A 19,761-nucleotide genomic window follows, 5' to 3' on the forward strand; every position below is an offset into this window, starting at 1 on the left:
ACCAGTGGTAGAGAGGTTATACGCAGACTTGCGTTTATTAAGTTCTTATCTCATTCTACATATCAGTTTATCAATGAATCTTTTTCCATATAATATACTCACATCTCACATAGGCAAACTCTGCTATCTTTAACACCATCATGCATATTTGTAGATCTTTGAACAAACATTTTAGGGTGGTATTTTTTCGTCCTTTTGATGGTTTGCTTTTTACACCTTTTCTTATTTTAGTATTTCTAAGTGGAAGTTTTGAGTGGTTTTATGGCTTGGTTTTATTGTACTTCTACCCAACACCATCAATTGTGTTGAGTGTCAAAAAAACCAACTAAAAAAATGAAGAGAAATAGAGTGAAGACCCATTATAGCAAAAGCAATAAACTCTACCTCCATAAGTCGTGGGCTGAAAATTGATGCCCTTGTTTGTAGATCCAAACATTGCTCACAAAACCTAATAATTAAGCTGTACTCGAAGACAAAAGCATTAGTATCATTTTATAAGAACAGTGTTGTTGTTGCCAATCTTAGTGCTCAAATAGTTAATGCATCATGCATCAATCCTAAAACCTCACGTTGTTACAATGTTGAACTAGAAAAAGAAAATGAACCCTTATTGATGAACGTATAAGAAGATAATAACAACCTAAGTAAGGATAAGATTACGAACGAAGAATCTAAACTAATTATCGATCCAGTCCACCAACATTAAATTATAAAAATTATAACCTCACAAGAAAAAAAGGTAAATATAACATGTCCATCATGTGCTTCAAAATTTTATTTTTGTTTTCTCGTATAAAAAACATTTCAATGTTGAATGAAATAAGGGAAACCTCCACTAATAGGTGATTACAACAAAGATTTCTAATTGGAGAAAAAAATTTCTTTTGAAAAGTTTTACATTCACCACCTCGTACTTTACCACTACCCCAACTATAATTCTTTCTTCCCTCCTTTACATTCTCTCTCCCTATATTTCCGTATAGGTCAATTTTTTTTTTTTTTTGAACTTTCCATTGATATAATGAAAAGAAACAAGTGCTCAAATTACAAGGAAACAAAGAGTCATACAACTCAAGAGAACTAAGGATCAGTAGATGCACCAGATTATCTCAACTAGGTTGACACAATCTTAGCACCTTCATCATTTCCTATTACAAAATAACCTCAAAATGGGACATATAAGTCATTGACAAAACATCACAAAGACTTAAAATATAAGCAATATAATTAAGTGTTAGAAATAAAGGCACTCCACTTGAGGCATATGTCTTGTGTAGAGTAATCAACAAAGAACTTGGATTGTGAACTCTATGAAGATGCTAGAAGCCGTGCTGGAGCAAAACCCTCTGACCAATCAATGAGTTTGTCATGAAAGACTCTTTCATTCCGTTCGAACTAAAGTTCTGACAATATAGCTTGAATACCATTTGATCATAAAACTTGGGTTTTGCATGGAATTGAGGGACCACTCAGCAATTGCGAAACATTACCTCAAAAAGAATGAAAAAACCCAAGACACGCTAAAAATGAGAATGGGCATTGAAAAAATAAATGTTGTAGGTCCTTTCACTGGATGTTAAGCAAAGTGGGCAAATGGAAGGAAATAAATAATAACTTTTCTGCTTATGTTATAACGTGGCTTCATGGTTGAAGGTGTCAAAGATCATGATCCATACCAGAATGCTAATTCTTTTGGGGCTCTTAGACTTCCATAAAGCCCGAAAAAGCCCTTATTCATATAAGATGAAGCAATTAAATGCTTGGAAAGTGACTTAGCAGTGAACTTGCATGATGATTCCAAAGACCAAATTCTAGAATCAGGGGATTGGTGATGTAGGGATATTAAGGGTATTTTGGGCATTTCTTGTAAAAAGGGTATTTTGGATATTTCTTGTAAAATGACAGAATGTATTCTCTTTTTAAATTCAGTTTTAATTTTAGAATAGGTGTGACAAAACCCTTCTCCTTTTGGTCTATTTAAAGGAGGTTAGGTTAGTTAGTTAACTAGGTGTGTACAAGCCCTTTCTCTTTGGGTCTATTTAAAGGGAACTTATCACTCATTTTAATCAATGAATAAAAATTTCAACTCCAAGATTCTTCCAAGATTTCTCCAAGACTCTTTAGTCTTCACCATTTGGTATCAGAGCGACCTCGTGAAGGGACCTCATGGCGAGTAAAGGGCTCGGTAAACTCCCCACTCTTCTCCCCCTCTCTCCTAATGATGCAGAAGTATCTTTTTCCACTTCTCCTCAAATCACCAACCGAACATTAGGCAATCTAGAAACTACTATCAATAGCATCAGGGATCATATGAGTGCTATGCAAAGTTCAATGGCGGGTTTGCAAAAAGCAATTGAAAACTGACTTTGGACGTGGGAAGAATGGTTGGTTTTCATCAAGAAGCACCAGTAGGACTCCAAGCTAGTGGAAACAATCAAGATCTGCAAGAAGTTCAACAAAGGCCTGAAAACCAGCCTCAATTACTTCAAAGAAACCAAGATTTTCCTAGGAGAGTCCAAGAAATTCCTCCAAGAATTCAAGACCCAGCAAGAGTACATCAAAGATTGGAAGATAGAGGAGTGCAACTGCCAAATCCTGTTCATAATCATCAACATCTGCTGGTTTACCCACCTTTTAGACCTGTGCCACCAAATTTGTTGGGGTTGAATTCTGATTCATCCGAGGATGAAGACTTGGCTAGTCCCCAACCACATTACCAAGCAAGAATGATGCATCCACCTCATGGGAATAACCCACTTTTTCAACCAGAAATTCCTTTTGCACAAGCATAAGGGTATAGAAATCAAGATTATTATCAAGATTGGCATGGACAACCAAATTGGAGGCAAGAAAATGACTTTAGAATGAATATTGACATACTCACATATAATGGCAAGATGAATATCGAAATCTTTTTGGATTGGATGAAAAGCGTGGAAAATTTCTTCGGGAACCCCAGAACAGAAGAAGGTAAAACTTGTTTCTTTGAAACTTAAAAGTGGCGCATCAGCATGGTGGGATCAAATTCAGGGCAATCGACGTTTATATGGTAAAAGACTTATCACTAGTTGGCCAAAAATGTTGAAATTGATGAAAAAATTATTCTTGCCAGCTAATCATGAGACTCCTTTACAACCAATTTTACCCCTCTTTAATACTTTCAATGTTGTAGACATCTTCCTTTATCCAACCTCAATGAGTTAAAGCTTTCAACTTAAAACTCGAGGACGAGTTTTAATTCAAAGGGGCCCGAGTTGATATAGGGATATTAAAGGTATTTTGGACATTTTTTTTTGTAAAAAAGGGTATTTTGGATATTTCTTGTAAAATGACAGATTGTATTCTCTTTTTAAATTCAGTTTTAATTTTAGAATAGGTGTGACAAAACCCTTCTCCTTTGGGTCTATTTAAAGGAGGTTAGGTTAGTTAGTTAATTAGGTGTGTATAGGTCCTTTCCCTTTGGACCTATTTAAAGGGTCACTCATTTTAATCAATGAATAAAAGCTTCAGCTCCAAGATTCTTCCAAGATTTCTCCAAGACTCTTTAGTCTTCACCAATTCGGATAATCTTTTCCCTTCCAAATTGCTTAACAGCTGCTGGAATTCTGAAATCTATTCTTTTAGAGGTTGACGGAAGAGTAAATTCTATGTCGGTGGTTGTATCCCAGTGAGCACATTATCATTTGGGGTGGAGGCAACCCAAAAAATAAGAGGAAATGTTACCTTGAAAGGTCGATCCATGCACCAAGGATCACTCCAGAAAGAAATCATCAGGCCATTTCCCAAAAGGTAAGCTGCATATTTATTGAAATTGTTCGAGATTTTTGAAATATTAATTCATGGTCTGCATACTCGATCCAAATTTTCCAGTTGTATGCCAATGATAGGTATCAACACCATGTATACTTTGTCCAATTTTGCGCCAAAATGCATCAGGCTCCTTCATAAACCGCCAATTCCATTTAAAAAGCAATGCCAAGTTTCTGTTTTCCAGATTTCCCATCCCAAGACCACCATCTGATAATTCCATACAGGTCAATTTCTTGAAATGGAAACACTCTTTTCATCGAAGTTGTGAAAAGAAACTAATGCTTAAACTACAAGATACAAAATAAAAGTCTTACTAAAAAACCAACCAGACCAAAAACCTCACTAGGCTCCTTTCTCCTCCAACTTTTCTATGTTTTGTTAGATTACCACTTTACAAGAACAACAAAAAATACAACGAACACTAAAAGATCGAATTATATTGCAATATCCAAGAAGTTACTATATAACATAGTCTTTCGAGAGGGTTGCACTTTCCAAAAGTCCCACCCCAGAAATTTTACTAAAAATCTTCGCTCCTCACTCCTAACCACCCTCTCTACAAACATTTCGTTCTTTGAAACCACGTAAAAATCAATCTTTCTATGAATTTACATAACAAGTCATTCCACCCAAAAAATATTTTTTTATGGTTTTCCTGGAAGAACTTTAATGTAACCTAAGTAGCCTAAAGGAATAATCCTCCAAGAACCAAGATTGTGGATCTTTTATTAAAATGATAATGTGTTTCATACAAGAGGGGAATATTCCTATATATAAAGTTTTATTACAAGTGGGGGATAAAAAGGGAATTAACCAAGAATATTGCCAAATTACCCAATTAACCCCTATTTTTCTTATATCATTCTACCCTCCCAAAAGAAAAATCGTCCTTCAGTTAAAAAGAAAAAATGAAACAATCAAGAAGTAAAATGAACTCATTCAATGGCATATGGCCAAACCAACCTCCTACATTTTGAACAAAATTATTCCGATTAAAGAAATAAATCCGAGACAAAAAATCCAATATTGCCACCAAAATATGAACTTCTCCATCGGCCATAAACCCAGAAAAGAAGTTTCCGCTCATTCAAAATTGTAATCATAGGACCAATCAATCACAAAAGAATTAATTTCCAAAGAGAACCTTTCAAGAATCACACAACTTTTGCTTCAAGTTTTTTGACATTGTGCTAAACGATTTCCAACGCAACCAGTGAGTCGTTCTTGGTTAATTTTTTTTTTATTTCCACCTTGACATTTAGGTTTCGATGTTCGATACCTCTTTGCCATCTTCTTCGTTGGATTTTTCTTCTTCACTCGAGACTACTTCCAAATTAACATTTTTAAATTCTTCTTTTTTATCTTGTACTTCGTTCCCGTGATTTTTGCCAAATCACCTCCATCAGTTACATGGGTCTCAACAAGATTTTTCTCAAATTTATCTTCAAGATTTTCTATTTGAAAATTTCCAATCACGATTCCTTTGTTTTTTCTACTGTATATGAAATCAATTTGTTCTTGAACTCTTGCAAATATTGAGTCATTTTTCCTAATGAATATTGGACTTCTTATGTTGTTTTCTTTATTTCCTCCAATGCTACCGGATCAAAGTAGTCTTTTGTTGGATTCTTGGATACGTTTCAATCTCTTAGTGTATAGAACTCATCCATTGATTTTCTTGAATCAACCTTTTTTGATCGTGTTTCATAACCAAAAGAATAATTTCATGTCTTGAACGTTCTTCTTGGGAGCCGTAAACATCCATTCTTGATCATTCTTGATGATTCTTGATGATTCTTTAATTCATCTGACTCTCAATCTTTACGTCGATATTTTGGAAAATGGGTTTGATTGGATTGTTGAACCCTTTTCCAATATTGTCGTCTTCTTAATATGTCCCAAACTACCTTAGAAACACCATCGAAGTTACGAAAATCACTAGAACCAAATTTCCAATGTGGATAATGATAGGTTCTTTAAGAAAATCGAGTACGAGCAAAATTAGTATGTTAGAATTCTTCTTCTGAATCACTTGAGTCAGAATTCCAGCATTGGTTTTTGAAGTAAAATTGATTTTCTTGCCTATACCAACCAGGTTTTTTTTCTTGGACGGCTTCTTTGATCTGTAATAGTCCATTCTTGCAAAATCTTAAAAAATCTTTGGTTTCTTCTTTCTTTCTTGGAATTTTAAGGGTTCCCCCAATTAGATGTGTGTTGTTTGGCAACGAGCACAACTCACAAAGCTCCCTCTTGTGATTGGCATCACCAAGAGTTTCCTGATCTTCCACTGGCGGCAGTCAGCTTAGCCCAGACGGCTGCTCTGATACCAAATTGATGTAGCCTAAGTAGCCTCAAAAAGTAATCCTCCAAGAACCAAGATTGTGAATTTTTTATTAAAATGAAAATGTGTTTCATACAAGAGCGGAATGTTCCTATTTGTAGAGTTTTATTATAAGTATGGGTAAAAAGGGAATTAACCTAGGATATTACCTAATTACCTAATTAACTCCTATTCTTCTTACATCAAACTTCAGCTAAATACCACCAAAAAAAAATAAATAAATAAACAGGTCGCAAATAGGTATATTGAAAAAAATAGTAAACTTCCATCACAAGATTAAAATAATGGTTTTTTATACGAAACCAAGCTTTCAATGAGAAAAGTGAAAGAATATATGGGCATATAATAATAATAATAATATTAATAGATCTTTCAACAATAGAAAAAATATTACCTTGATAGTGCAACAACAGGATGTTTATCCGCTTCCATCACATCAGTAAACTGGGACTGTATAGCATTTGGAACCTAGGTTTAACATAGCATAAGCAAGTTAATCTTCAAGGAACCATTATTCATATTTTTTTAAATGAAACAAGACTTTCTATTGATAAAATAGAAAGAGATTAGTGCTCATGATACAATAAAACAAAAATAAAGCAAAATAAAAGCAACTACAACTAGTACAGGCAAATACAATAAAAAATAGCACTAAAAAAAGAGGTTGAAGGCTTTCGTTATTGGCCAAGCAAAGAGAACAAGTAGTAGGTGAAAAGCAATGAGAGGGAACCTTCTTTTGAAGGATGGAGGAGCAGTTCGACGACCCATAAAGCATAATCCCTATGAGAATACTTACTCGTCTAGGGTATTTGGATTTCCACAAGTCCTTATAAACAAGCTTATCAGTTATCCAAAGATACAAAAGAAGCCAAATGCTTGAAAAGTAAATTTTTTAGAAGGATCTAAGCTCCAACTTCAACGATCTTGATGAAAAGCCACTCATTTACTGGATAAAGAACTCCGTAAACAATCAGAATTCTAATGATCTGACAAAGACATCAGTTACTAATTGGAGAACACTTTCTAACCCAACAAGTAAAATAAAAAACAACTCCAATGCACCAAAATTCAACACAATAAATTGACAGAGACATCAAATCAGGCCACAAGAAACTTCTTTCCATGTGAATTCGGAGCATGGCCATTGGTTACCCAACAAATCTTCTTGTAACGAGTCAAACATACACTTTAAGAATAAAGAAAGTTAACAAAGGACTATCCAATTAAAAGGCCTCTTGATTTACCAAACGACTCCACAAAGACCATCCAATTTCCTTGGGACTCCAAGGGGATTTGATGAAACGTGGGTCAAAGTTTTCCCTTTTTCTTTTCTTTTCTTTTTTTTTTTTTAATAAGAGAAATTTCATTGATGAATGAAATTACAAAAGAGAGGGGAAAGAAACCCCACAACCAAAGGAGTTACAAAAGACATCTCCAATTGGTCAAAAGAGTTAACTATAACAATTGAAATGCTTGGATAATTTACACCAAGATAGCAATGTTAAAAAAGAGGTCGAAATGTTGAGATTTGTTGTTGAAGAGGCGGTTGTTCCGTTCGAGCTAGACCGACCAAAGGAATGCTCTAACAATATGTTTCCATAGAAGACCTTTTCTTCCCATCAGGAACAAGGGAAAGGAAATGGTTGGTTTCCAAAGCAAGAAGAATGTGGTTCCAAAAGGCCATTGAAAAAGCACAGAACATGAATAAATGACTTATTCATTGTCCTTTTTGCAAAGAAAGCAACGGCTGGGAGACAACGCAAGTGAAGGGTTACGGCGTTGAAGCTTGCCGTGTATGAGGACTGCCCTGTGTGATAGCTCCCAAAGGAAGAATTTAATCTTTTTGGAATAGTGGTCGGACCAAATTCCATTGAATGAACCTGTAGAAGATAACCCATTGCTGACATACCTCAACTTCCATAACCATTTGTCTTCTGTTTGGAGGGGCTGATAGGTGGTGATTGTTTAAGAGAGTGTTGCCCATTCTTCAGTTTCCAAATCATTAAGATGTCTCCGAAAACGGAGATTCCACCCACCATTCGTCCTATTCCACAAATTAATGACTATAGCTTCTTTTGAGACAAAGCATAAAGGTTTGGAAAAGATGTATGCAACTGTAAAACCTGAACCTTACTTTCCCTTTTTAATTATGTTTATTGTTAAAAATAAAGAATAGGGAAGAGAAGAACAAGAAGATTACGTGAAAACCCTAGTACAGGGAGAAAAACCACGATATAAAGACTTTTATTCTTTTAAATCTGATACACTGAATACACAGAGACACACTGTATAAATAGATAGTAGAAAACCCTAGGGGTCTACACAATTACATAAACGCCCCTAAGTTAATAACCCTATTTTCAACACTCCCCCTCAAGTTCGAGCATAAATATCGACAAGGCCCAACTTGCTTACACAATAATTAAAATTTTGTCTCAGTAACCCTTTTGTAAGTACATCAGCAACTTGTTGGTTTGAAGGAATATAAGGGATGCATATGTTTCCACTATCCAACCTCTCCTTAATGTAGTGTCTGTCTATCTCCACGTGTTTAGTTCTGTCATGTTGAACTGGGTTGTTTGCAATATTGATGGCAGCTTTATTATCACAAAAAAATTTCATCGGAAGTTCATTATCTTGCTGGAGATCTGATAATACTTTCTTCAACCAGATTTCTTCACAAATCCCTAGACTCATGGCCCGATACTTAGCCTCAGCACTACTTCTAGCAACAACTCCTTGTTTCTTACTTCTCTAGGTGACTAGATTTCCCCAAACAAACATACAATACCCAGACATCGATTTTCTATCAACAACAGACCCTGCCCAGTCAGAATCAGTGTAGGCTTCACAACAGATCGTTTATCAGTTTTCCTGAACATTAGGCCTTTACCAGGAGTTCCTTTTAGATACCGAAGAATATGTTCAACTGCTGTCATATGATCCTCACAAGGAGCTTGCATAAACTGACTCACAGCACTTACTGCATAAGAAATATCAGGTCTTGTGTGAGACAAGTATATAAACTTCCCGACTAACCGCTGATACCTTTCTTTATTAACAGGAATTCTATCATTTTTATCACCGAGTTTCGCATTGTATTCTACTGGTGTGTCAACAGGTTTACACCCAGTCATACCTGTTTCTTTTAGCAAGTCCAGAGTATATTTTCGTTGAGAAACTGATATACCTTCTTTTGAGTGAGCCACTTCCATTCCCAGAAAGTATCTTAGCTTCCCGAGGTCTTTAATTTCAAACTCTCTGGCCATCTCTGTTTTTAGCCTCTTGACCTCTACATCATCATCCCCAGATAAACAATGTCATCAACGTAGACAATAAGAACAGTTATCTTCCTTGATGTTGATCTTTTTATAAAAAGAGTGTGATCAGAACATACCCCTGTGCTTTCACAAAAGTTGTGAACCTGTCAAACCAGGCCCTTGGAGACTGTTTTAATCCATATAGTGACTTCCTCAATCTACACACCTTTTTTTTTAATTGACTCTTGAACCCGGGAGGGGGACTTATAGACTTCCTCCTCAAGTTCCCCATTCAAAAATGCATTTTTAACATCAAGTTGGTGTAGAGGCCAATCTTTATTCACAACAACTGACAAGAGCACTCGGATCGTGTTAAGTTCAGCCACAGGTGAAAAAGTTTCGAAATAATCTACTCCATAGGTTTGAGTAAAGCCTCTTGCAACGAGTCTAGACTTGTACCGGTCAATCGTCCCATCTGACTTGTACTTTATAGTAAACACCCATTTACATCCAATTGTCTTGTGCCCTTTAGGCAAAGTCACCGGTTCCCAGGTTCTATTCTTTTCAAGAGCTCTTATTTCTTCCATAACAACAGACTGCTATTCTGGTTTTTTCATTGCAACACTTGTGTCATCTAGAACCACCTCAGTGTCCAAACTAGTAGTGAATGCTTTGAACTCGGATGCCAGATTACTATATGTCATGTAACTATGCATAGGGTATTTAGTACATGAACGAGTACCTTTCCTCAGAGCTATAGGAAGATCAAGTGATGCATCACGTTCTTTCACCTCTCCAGGCTCCTCACCATGATCGACTTCATCCTCTGCAGTTTCAATCATTTCATCCTCTGCAGTTTCCCCTTCTGTCACTCTTTTAGTATTACTGCTACCTTCTCCCTTGTCTTGCCTGCCTTCATCAATCTCCATACATATATCAACATCATTAATTTCAGGAATATACGTACCTGGACCTGGTGGCAGGTCTGACTCCTACACTGGAGCCAGCAGTTCTGGTTCAACAGGTGACACTGCTTCCTTCCTGAGATTCTTCCAGTAGTAAGTTTTCCAAGGAACTTGATTGGTAGGAAGGACCAGACTATCATGCTCAGAACTAGGGTTAGACAAGGTTTGAATGGATGCTGACTCTAAAGGAATAGCATAAGATGACTAGTTAGTCTCTTCATTTATGTTCTCCCCCTGAAGATGACTAACAGGAAAAAACGACTGATCCTCAAGAAAGGTGACATCCATGGAGACATAGTATTTCCGAGACGACGGGTGATAGCACTTATATCCACGTTGATGGAGTGGATATCCAACAAAGACACACTTCTGAGCACGAGGAAGTACAATTTCGTGCGGTTTGGACCATGGGAGTGAACAAAAAGCACACAAACCAAAAACCTGAAGAGAAAACATCAGAGATTCAATCGAGTAGTTGGAAAGGACACTTTAAACAATTCTAAAGGAGTAGGAAGATTAAGGATACGAGAGGGCATCCGATTAAATGAGGTCGGGCACAGTGAGAACTGCATCTCCCCAGAGTTGACGGAAAAGAGTGCAGAAACATAGAAGAGACCGGGCTACTTCAACCAGAATGCCGTATTTTCAACTCAGCTACTTCCATTTTTGTTGCAGAGTGTAAGCACAACGACGCTCTGGTGGAGCAATACCGCTTAGTAAAGCAAGGAAATCCTTGAAGGAGGTATTAAAACATTCTTGCCCATATCACTTCTTAAAAATCCCCAAATCTTATGTTTTAAAATATGAGTTTCCGACAGTTGTATAAAAAACTATTCGGAAAACAAAGGATATTCAGATTGTCAGTAAGAAGGAAAATCCAGGTGAAGGCGGGTGTGATCATACTATAAATGTGACAAACCACGCGGTTTTCCCAGTGGAAGTAGTAACGCGGTGAGTGGAACCCCATACAGTCACTGATGAAGGCAAGAGAAAATGGGACTCGAGGGTTTGTAAAGGCTAAGAACGGAAGAAAACACGATGGTTGCTTGGCCGAATACACACATCACAATAAAAGAGAAATGTACTAACATTGCGAATAAATGAGCAAATATAATACTCTCATATATTTGAAAAATTCTGTATTTTCCTAAAGCGGAATATGCCAATATTACATTAACATTCATGTTCTAGAAACCGGCATGAGAAATTTTAAAGACCATAAACCCAGTTGGTGATCATTTCTAGAGGAAAGCTTCGTTAGAAAAGAAGTAATATGTCGCCCTATCGTGGCCGCGGGTTATTGTTGCCTAATCGTCATGTCGATGCTTGACCCACGATTTCAGATCCTGAAACAAAACGGAATCTGGTGAGTGAAATTCGCCTTACACTTCAAATCTCTTGTTATCTTTATTCGACAGGTCACACAAATTAAACCGATATGTGGTAGGCAGACATGTAAGGTATCACGTAGAATTAAACCAATTAAATCGGCAGAGAATATTGGCCTTCTTCCCCGCAAACCAAGGGCCAAAAGACCCGCTGCAATTTCGAATAAGATCATTACCAACAACTTGGGTTTATTCACTGACATATAATAACTCTGAGAAAACTCCGTAGATGATTGGTGGCTGGAATCACAATCCATGGTCTTTTTACCATTTATACTAATGCCCGGGCAAAAGAAGGGAAATTAACCTGACTGTGCAACTCGCGAACACATGCCCAACCGTGACTCAGGTTGTGCCTTTACTGCTCACTCAGACGATTGCTTCTGGTTTGAAGAGTATATTATATACCGATATTACACATCCGGGTGGTTTTAGATTTTGTCATCTAAGTTTGAGAAATGGCCACTTAGAAGTATAACAGTAGGACACTGTAGTATTAGATTTTGGTCATGAGACTGTCGTTCCGCCTGCGTGTTTAGGGGCTTTTCGTGTAATTTTTCCAAAATCCTGGTGTCCTTTTATGCCAAAGCTTTCTCATACATGTTCACAAACAGGTGGGGTGTTTTTTATCACATCAGCACACGGCACGACTTGGTCGACGAAAGCGGCTGCGTCAGTAGTAGGAATGGGGATTTTATTCATGGCAGCACCAGACCGATCCTCTGTCCAGGCCGTATTTCAGAGCAGACTTCTCTGAGTGAAGGAGTAGGGCGTTGTCCGCCAATATACCGACTAATGACACCATCAAAATTTAGAGTTTAATCTCCAGCCTAAGAGAACACATAACATGATTTGGCCCTCCTCAATCTCAAAGTAATTGGGCCACCATCCCTGTAGAACAGTTCACAGACTCATCTCCTACCAAGTCCACTCCTGCACGAGATTAATAGTTTGTTAAAATAAGAAGTAACAATCCATGGACCCTTGTATTGCATTCAATGGACCTGTTTGTGGAGTGTAAATGCCCAAGAGGCATTCTGTCTTTTAGAAGCTAATAGATCTTGCAACTGCCTCCCAGATATTCTGGCAGTGCAGCAATAAGCAATGGTCTCCTATCTTGGGGTTCCATAACTATTTACCAAAACAGAACGTACAATGAATCTTCTCCTTTCCCAAATTCGTTCTTGTGGATCACCTGGGGGCTGGCTTTTGGAATTTCCCTATCAATATATCCAAACTTGTGACGCCCTTCCAAGCCATTCGGATTGATTGGGACAACTAGAGAAAATAATTCTGGCCATTTTAATTTTTCCCCTACGATAAATCCTACAGAATATACCCATCGAACTAGATAAGTAGGAAACATTAGGCACAATAGGTATACGAGTTTTACCCGATTTTATGAATAAACCGGTTGAGGATTTGCACCGAACATTGTATCCCAAATCAGAAAATCTGTTGTTGTAGGTAAGCCCAACCGTTGTCTATCACATCCGTCTGGGTAATGGGTTGTGAACTAAAAGCGGCTGGAAAACGGTGCTAGTCGGCGTGGGCTGTTCAAAGAATATCCAGCTCGTTCACCGCCCCCCGAAGTCATTCCTGCAGCAGCGAAGGCCTTGTCGTGGAAGGGTTGGCTCGGTGCAAAACCCACCGATCAGAGCGGATGTTGAAGGGTCGGTTCTGCCCATCGGCGGGTCTCGCCCTTATTCAACCCGGAATGACCAGATCCTGCCCTTGTTCAACCCCGGAACGACCCAGTTTGCTCCCACAGACCGGTAACACGATTCTACTACAGATCGGACGATGAGCTTGTTCTTTTCAAGTCCAAGGTTGCCGATTCTCCACAGATCGTGGTCGACTCTCCCAAGTCGTAGGTCGTCTGTTCTTTGCGGCCAGCAACCGATCGCGACCGGACACTCCACCTGTTGGTCGATTCTTCCCCGGAATCATTGTTCATCTGCTCTTCTCGGCCAACTCCTATTGCGACCGAACGATCCACCTGTGACTCCCAAGTTCGGCTCGTTTCTGCATGGAGAAGCCCAATTGGCACGATCTGATGTGGGCAACTCTCCGATGACTGCAACTGGACAGTAGAAAGTAACTCCGGTAGGGCAGCCTGAAAACACTCTTTTACAGCTGCTCAGATAGCCATTTTCATGTCAAAACTCGAAGACCCATCAGCAGAAGAAGATTGGGGTTGATTCTCTTCCATAACGGCTAGAGTTTCGTCATCTTGCTCTAATACCATGTTAAAAATAAAGAATAAGGAAGAGAAGAACAAGATTACGTGGAAACCCTAGTATAGGGAGAAAAACCATGATATAAAGACTCTTTCTTATTCTTTTAAATCTGATACACTGAATACACAGGGACACACTGTATAAATAGACAGTAGAAAACTCTAGGGGTCTACACAATTACATAAACGCCCCTAGGTTAATAACCCTATTTTCAACATTTATTGATTGAGTTTAGTAAAGTACTGGGGTTAAATATTCAATTTAGATTGGAATTGTGCGATTTGGGTAAAGGATAAGTTTTGAAGAAGGAAAATGTCTAAGTATGGGAAACTTGGCTCTCAGATACTTATTAAACTAGTCTTGCAAAAAGAAATTATGGCTAAGTGTTAGTCTTGATGAGTGGTGGCTGAGTATTGAGTAAGCATAAGGCAAGCATCAAGTAGATGCTGCCGAGCATCGAGTATTTGCAATCGAGGAAGGGTCGAGTGTCGAGTATAAGCGATCGAGGAAAGGTCAAGCATCGAGTCTGAACGATCGAGGAAAGGTTGAGAGTTGAGTATGATCGATCGAGAAAGGATCATGTATTGAGCAAGCCATTGAGCACCGAGTATCCCATCGAGCATCAAGTTCTTCCCATCAAGTATTCAGTAGAGAACCATCAAAATTCCATCAAGGAATGACTCTTCTTCCATCGAGGATTGAGTTCTTCCCATTAAGGTAAATCACCATTTCAAGCAAGTTTGTAGAAGGAACTTTTGCAAGATAAGGTCTGGGGTTTGAGTTGCATATTTTGGAAGTTAAACCTAGGATCTTTGATTAAGCAGGGAGTTGCGGTTTAGGGCCATCGAAAAGATTTAAAGGCCCAGGTCAAACCACAAGGAGTTTTACACTAAAATTTGGAGGTAACATTGTTAACAAGATTCTAAGCATGTTTGAAAAAGGAATTTTCTTAAAATGAGTTCTGGTTTTCGAGTTGTTGAATCTGGAATTTGTGGACGAACAAGCAATTTCTTGCTAAGTGTAAGCTTGATTTAAAAAGAGTAGTCTCAAAAGGGAGACCAAAGCAGTAACTAAAATTCTTATTCTTATGTATAGGAGCGACGTCCATTGGGGAAGCCTACCAAGCCTAGGAAAAACAAGCCTAAAGACCCGTGAGTGACTAAATGTCTTCAAAAAAAAATATATAAAAGGAGCATGCATTCCAAATGAATTTCATGCTAAGGTTTATGGGTTTTCCAAGCAACTAAAGTCTATACTTATGATTTTAAAGATTTCATGGCATTTCCTTAAGCATGATGTTTTAAGCTATTTAAATAAGTTTTACTAATTCTAGCACATGTCAAGATTGAATGCTTAAGTATTGCAAAACTAAAGGTTTATAAATTGTGAAGCATGCGTGTTGAATTGTGATAATGCTCTTATGGTGAAAGCTAGGTAAGTGCTATTCCTAAAACTTATTGTGCTCAAACCTTCTATGAATATTACGATTCTAATAAACTGAATGCCGAAAGTATAGAAGGTATCCGAGGAAGTACCTAGATGTGGACGGTACTTAGTATACTCCAAGTGCACATAGGTAGTTCTGTATGAGAGGCTGAAGTATGGGTCTCCTAGCCACAGTCATTATAATGGGACCGAAGTATGGGTCTCACGACCATGAATGGACGTTGAGAGCTTGAGTTATGAACGCTCGTTCTCAACTAAGGTTTAATAGTATATTCGATTATGATGTTATGATTAATGTATGATACTACGTAAGTTGCTTGAGATTATTTCCAGCATATTTATATGTTTAAAATAATATATGTTTGAAAGGCTTGAGACGAACTGTTTTTCTATGAGTCACTCACTGGGCAACCAACTCACTGTTTTCAAATGTTTTCCTTTTTCCCAGGTAGCGGTCAGATTCCTCGCAGTTGAACCCATTGTTGTTTGCCACTCAAAGTTCGATTAGGAAGGAGGAAGCTTAGGTTAAGCTTGTTTTGATGTACACATGTTCGAGAGAAGTTGGGGACTTGTGGATTTTATTTTGGGACCCATGTTTCGTTCTTGCGTTGTTTTGTTGGACATATGTTTCGTTGTTTCTGAATTGTATTTAAGTTGCTTGCTGGTTAAAGTCATGGTTATTTTACTGCTAAGTCGTATTTTGCATATCAAGGTTTTTAAGCAGGTTTTACTTAAGTTAGGTAGTAAGTGCTGGCAAGTAGGTCAGTAACTGCTACCGTTATATCTCCTTTCGGTTTTAGAGGGTAGACTGGGAGGGGTGTGACAAGTTGGTATCAGAGCATAAGGTATTGGGAATGAGAGAGAGTTCATGCATATGTCCAAGTCCCAGTCCCAGTGGTATGAGTCCCTAATATGTGTACTATTATTTAGGTAAAGATGTCGAGACAAAGTGACAGGTGAAGCAATCAGGCGGTGGATAGGAATACTGACCCAACCAACCGTGAACCTGAGGTTAGGAGGAACTCAGGGGTGAATAAAAGAAAGACCAGAGAACCTGTGAATCAAGAGGCGACTCCTGAGGGAGAGTCGAGTACACCTCAGGCGAGAGTAGATCCTCAACTAGAGGATAGGGTGTTTGACAAAATTGGCCAAAGGTTAGCGGCCACCGTAAGTTCAATACAGGCCAACCCAGAAAAGAAGTATGGCATTGAGAGGCTTAGAGCCCTAGGTGTTGTGGCCTTTGAGGGAACTGCTGACCGCTCAGAGGCGGAAGTATGATTGGACTAAATAGAGAAATGTTTCAATGTGATGGGCTGTCCAGAAGACCGCAAGGTCGGTTTAGCTGTATTCCTTTTGCAGAAAGGAGCTGAGAAATGGTGGAAGGTGGTATCTGCTAGGCGGAATAGTTCAAATGCTTTGTTCTGGCCTAAGTTTAGGAAGGCTTTTGAAGACAAATACTATCCTAGTTCTTTTCGAGAGGCGAAAAGAGATGAGTTCTTTAGGTTGGTTCAAGGAACTTTGACAGTGGCAGTGTATGAACAGAAGTTCACTGAGCTATCACAATACGTTCTTCCAATTATAACAGAAGAAAAGGACCAGTGTAGAAGGTTCGAGAATGGATTGAGGAAGCAGATTAGAACTCCAGTAACTTCTACAGCTAACTAGCTGGACTTTAACCAGCTAGTGGAGACCGCTATTCGGGTTGAGCGGAGTTTGGCAGATGATGAACAACTACAGAAGGACCGAGTTATGTCTGTGGGGCCGAGAGACACAGAATTCCAAACCCCAGTTGCAGGCTAGTCAAGTATGGGTAAGTCCAGAGGCGTGGATTGGCAGAAGGCTAGAAGGAGGAGATCTTAACCCTCGACTAGTGCAGCTAGTGGGCCAGGTGTAGCGTGTTCTGGTGAGTCAGTCGCCAGCACGGACCGGAAGCCCATATGCCAAAACTGTGGTAAGAGGCACGTTGGGGTATGCTACAACGAGAGTGGTGTTTGCTTCCAATGTGGGCAAGCAGGACATTTCAAGAAGGAATTCCCCCAGTTAACCCGAGGGTCACAGGCAATGTAGCAGGTGACGTCTCAGACTGTTAACCAGCCGAGAGGTGCTGGGAACAGAGGAGAAGGATCAAGTGGTGCAAAGCTGAAGAGTGTAGCAGATCGACCTCAGCAGCAGGGGTATGTGTATGTAGTTACGCACTAGGAAGCCGCAGAAGCTCCAAATGTAGTGATTGGTAATGTGACATTATGTAAACAGTCTGCTTATGTTTTATTTGATCCTGGTGCCACATATTCCTTTGTATCTGGCATGTTTGCATCAAATTTAGATAGGTTGCCTGGGGGTATGTCAAAGGATTTGTATATCTCTACTCCTATGGGAGATGTAGTAGTAAGTGATTATTATAGTCATGATGTGTTGATTGAAGGCCAAGATTTCTATATCGACTTAATTCCCTTAGACTTGCAGAGTTTGACGCAATTCTGGGAATGGATTTTCTGGGTAAGTATTATGCTATTGTTGATTGTTATACAAGGGAGGTAGCCTTCAGGAAACTAGGTAAGCAGGAAGTAGTTCTTGTGGGTTGCAGGGGGGTTAACTTAAGGTAGTCTTATTTCAGCCGTAAACGCTAGGAAGTTGATGGGAAAAGGATGTGAAGCCTATCTGGCTCATGTAGTGATTTCCCAGGATGAAAAGTTGAAACCGAAAGACGTACCAGTAGTTCAGGAGTTTCTGGACGTATTCCTTGAAGAGTTATCAAGCTTGCCACCTGATAGGGAGGTAGAATTCACCATTGACCTAATTCCAGGCACGACCCCTATATCGCAAGCTCCATATAGAATGGCGCCTGCTGAATTAAAGGAACTGAAGGTGCATTACAAGAATTGGTTTATAAGGGTTATGTTAGACCCAACGTATCGCCCTGGGGAACTCCAGTTCTATTTGTTAAGAAGAAAGATGATTCTTTCAGACTGTGTATCGATTATAGGCAACTAAATAAGGTAACGATCAAGAACAAATATCCGTTACCACGTATTGATGATCTCTTTGATCAGTTGAAGGGAGCTGCAGTATTTTCGAAGGTAGATCTGAGATCGAGGTACCATCAGCTAAAAGTGAAAGAGACGAATGTCCCTAACATTGCATTCAGAACCCGGTACGGCCATTTTGAGTTTCTGATGATGCCATTTGACCTAACAAATGCTCTTGCTGTGTTTATGGACTTGATGAACAGGATATTCCACCCTTATCTAGACCAATTTGTCATAGTCTTTATTGATGATATCCAGGTAGATTCAGGTAATAAGGAGGATCATGCTAACCATCTGAGAATGGTATTGCGGACACTGGGAGAAAAGTAGTTGTACGCCAAATTCAGCAAGTGTGACTTCTGGCTAGATCAGGTATCATTTTTAGGGGATGTAGTTTTTGCAGCTGGAGTTAGTGTAGACCTCAAAAGACGGAAGCCATAGCAAATAGGGAAAGACCAACCAATGTGTTTGAGGTACGTAGCAGGGCCTAGCAGGTTACTATAGGCGCTTTGTGGAGGGTTTCTCGAAGATAGCCCTCCCATTAACGAATCTGACCAGGAAGGATGTAAAATTTGAATGGACGTCGGATTGTGAATGGAGTTTCCAGGAGTTGAAGCAAAGGCTAGTTTCAGCACCCATACTTACGCTACCCACTCCAAGCGAGAGTTTGTAATTTACTGTGATGCTTCCCAGCAGGGACTAGGTTGTGTGTTAATGCAGAAAGGGAAGGTGGTAGCTTATGCTTCTCGACAGCTAAAGAAGCATGAATGTAACTATCCCACTCATGACTTGGAGTTAGCAGCAATTGTCCTAGCCTTAAAGCTCTGGAGGCATTATTTGTTTGGGGAACGTTGCCGTATTTTTACTGATCATAAGAGTTTAAAGTACATTTTCGAGCAGAAGAAGCTAAACTTGAGGCAAAGAAGATGGATCCAACTGATCAAAGACTATGACTGTTCGATTGAATATCACCCTGGTAAGGCCAATGTAGTGACTGATGCCTTAAGCAGGAAGTTGACAGGGTCTAAAGCTACTATTTATTCAGTAAGAGAAACGTTGATCCAAGAATTCGGGAATTCGAGAGCGACTCTAGCAGTCAAACAAACAGGAGGATTTTTAGCCTCATTTCAGGTACGCCCCACCTTAATGGATGAAATTGTACGCGAACAGTTGAAGGATCTGACCTCCAGAAGATGGCAGAAGAGGCAGGTAAAGGACTGAGAACCGATTTCCAAGTAAGAGCAGATGGTGCTTTATTAAAGGAAGGTAGATTGTGTGTGTCGAA

General features: G+C 39.0%; 1 protein-coding gene across 1 annotated transcript in view; it reads right to left on the reverse strand.

Annotated features, from left to right (window-relative positions):
* The window catches only part of LOC120069549 (exportin-4), a 72,665-nt gene that overhangs the window by 19,628 nt on the left and 33,276 nt on the right, over positions 1-19,761 (reverse strand). The window contains exons 17-18 of the mRNA XM_039021336.1: positions 6,546-6,619; positions 385-460 (exon numbers count right to left, since the gene is read on the reverse strand). Of these exons, the coding sequence (XP_038877264.1) occupies positions 385-460; positions 6,546-6,619 (150 nt within the window). The remainder of the gene's footprint in view (positions 1-384; positions 461-6,545; positions 6,620-19,761) is intronic.

This window comes from Benincasa hispida, unplaced genomic scaffold (genome assembly GCF_009727055.1).
Source record: "Benincasa hispida cultivar B227 unplaced genomic scaffold, ASM972705v1 Contig491, whole genome shotgun sequence".
Lineage (NCBI taxonomy): Eukaryota > Viridiplantae > Streptophyta > Magnoliopsida > Cucurbitales > Cucurbitaceae > Benincasa > Benincasa hispida.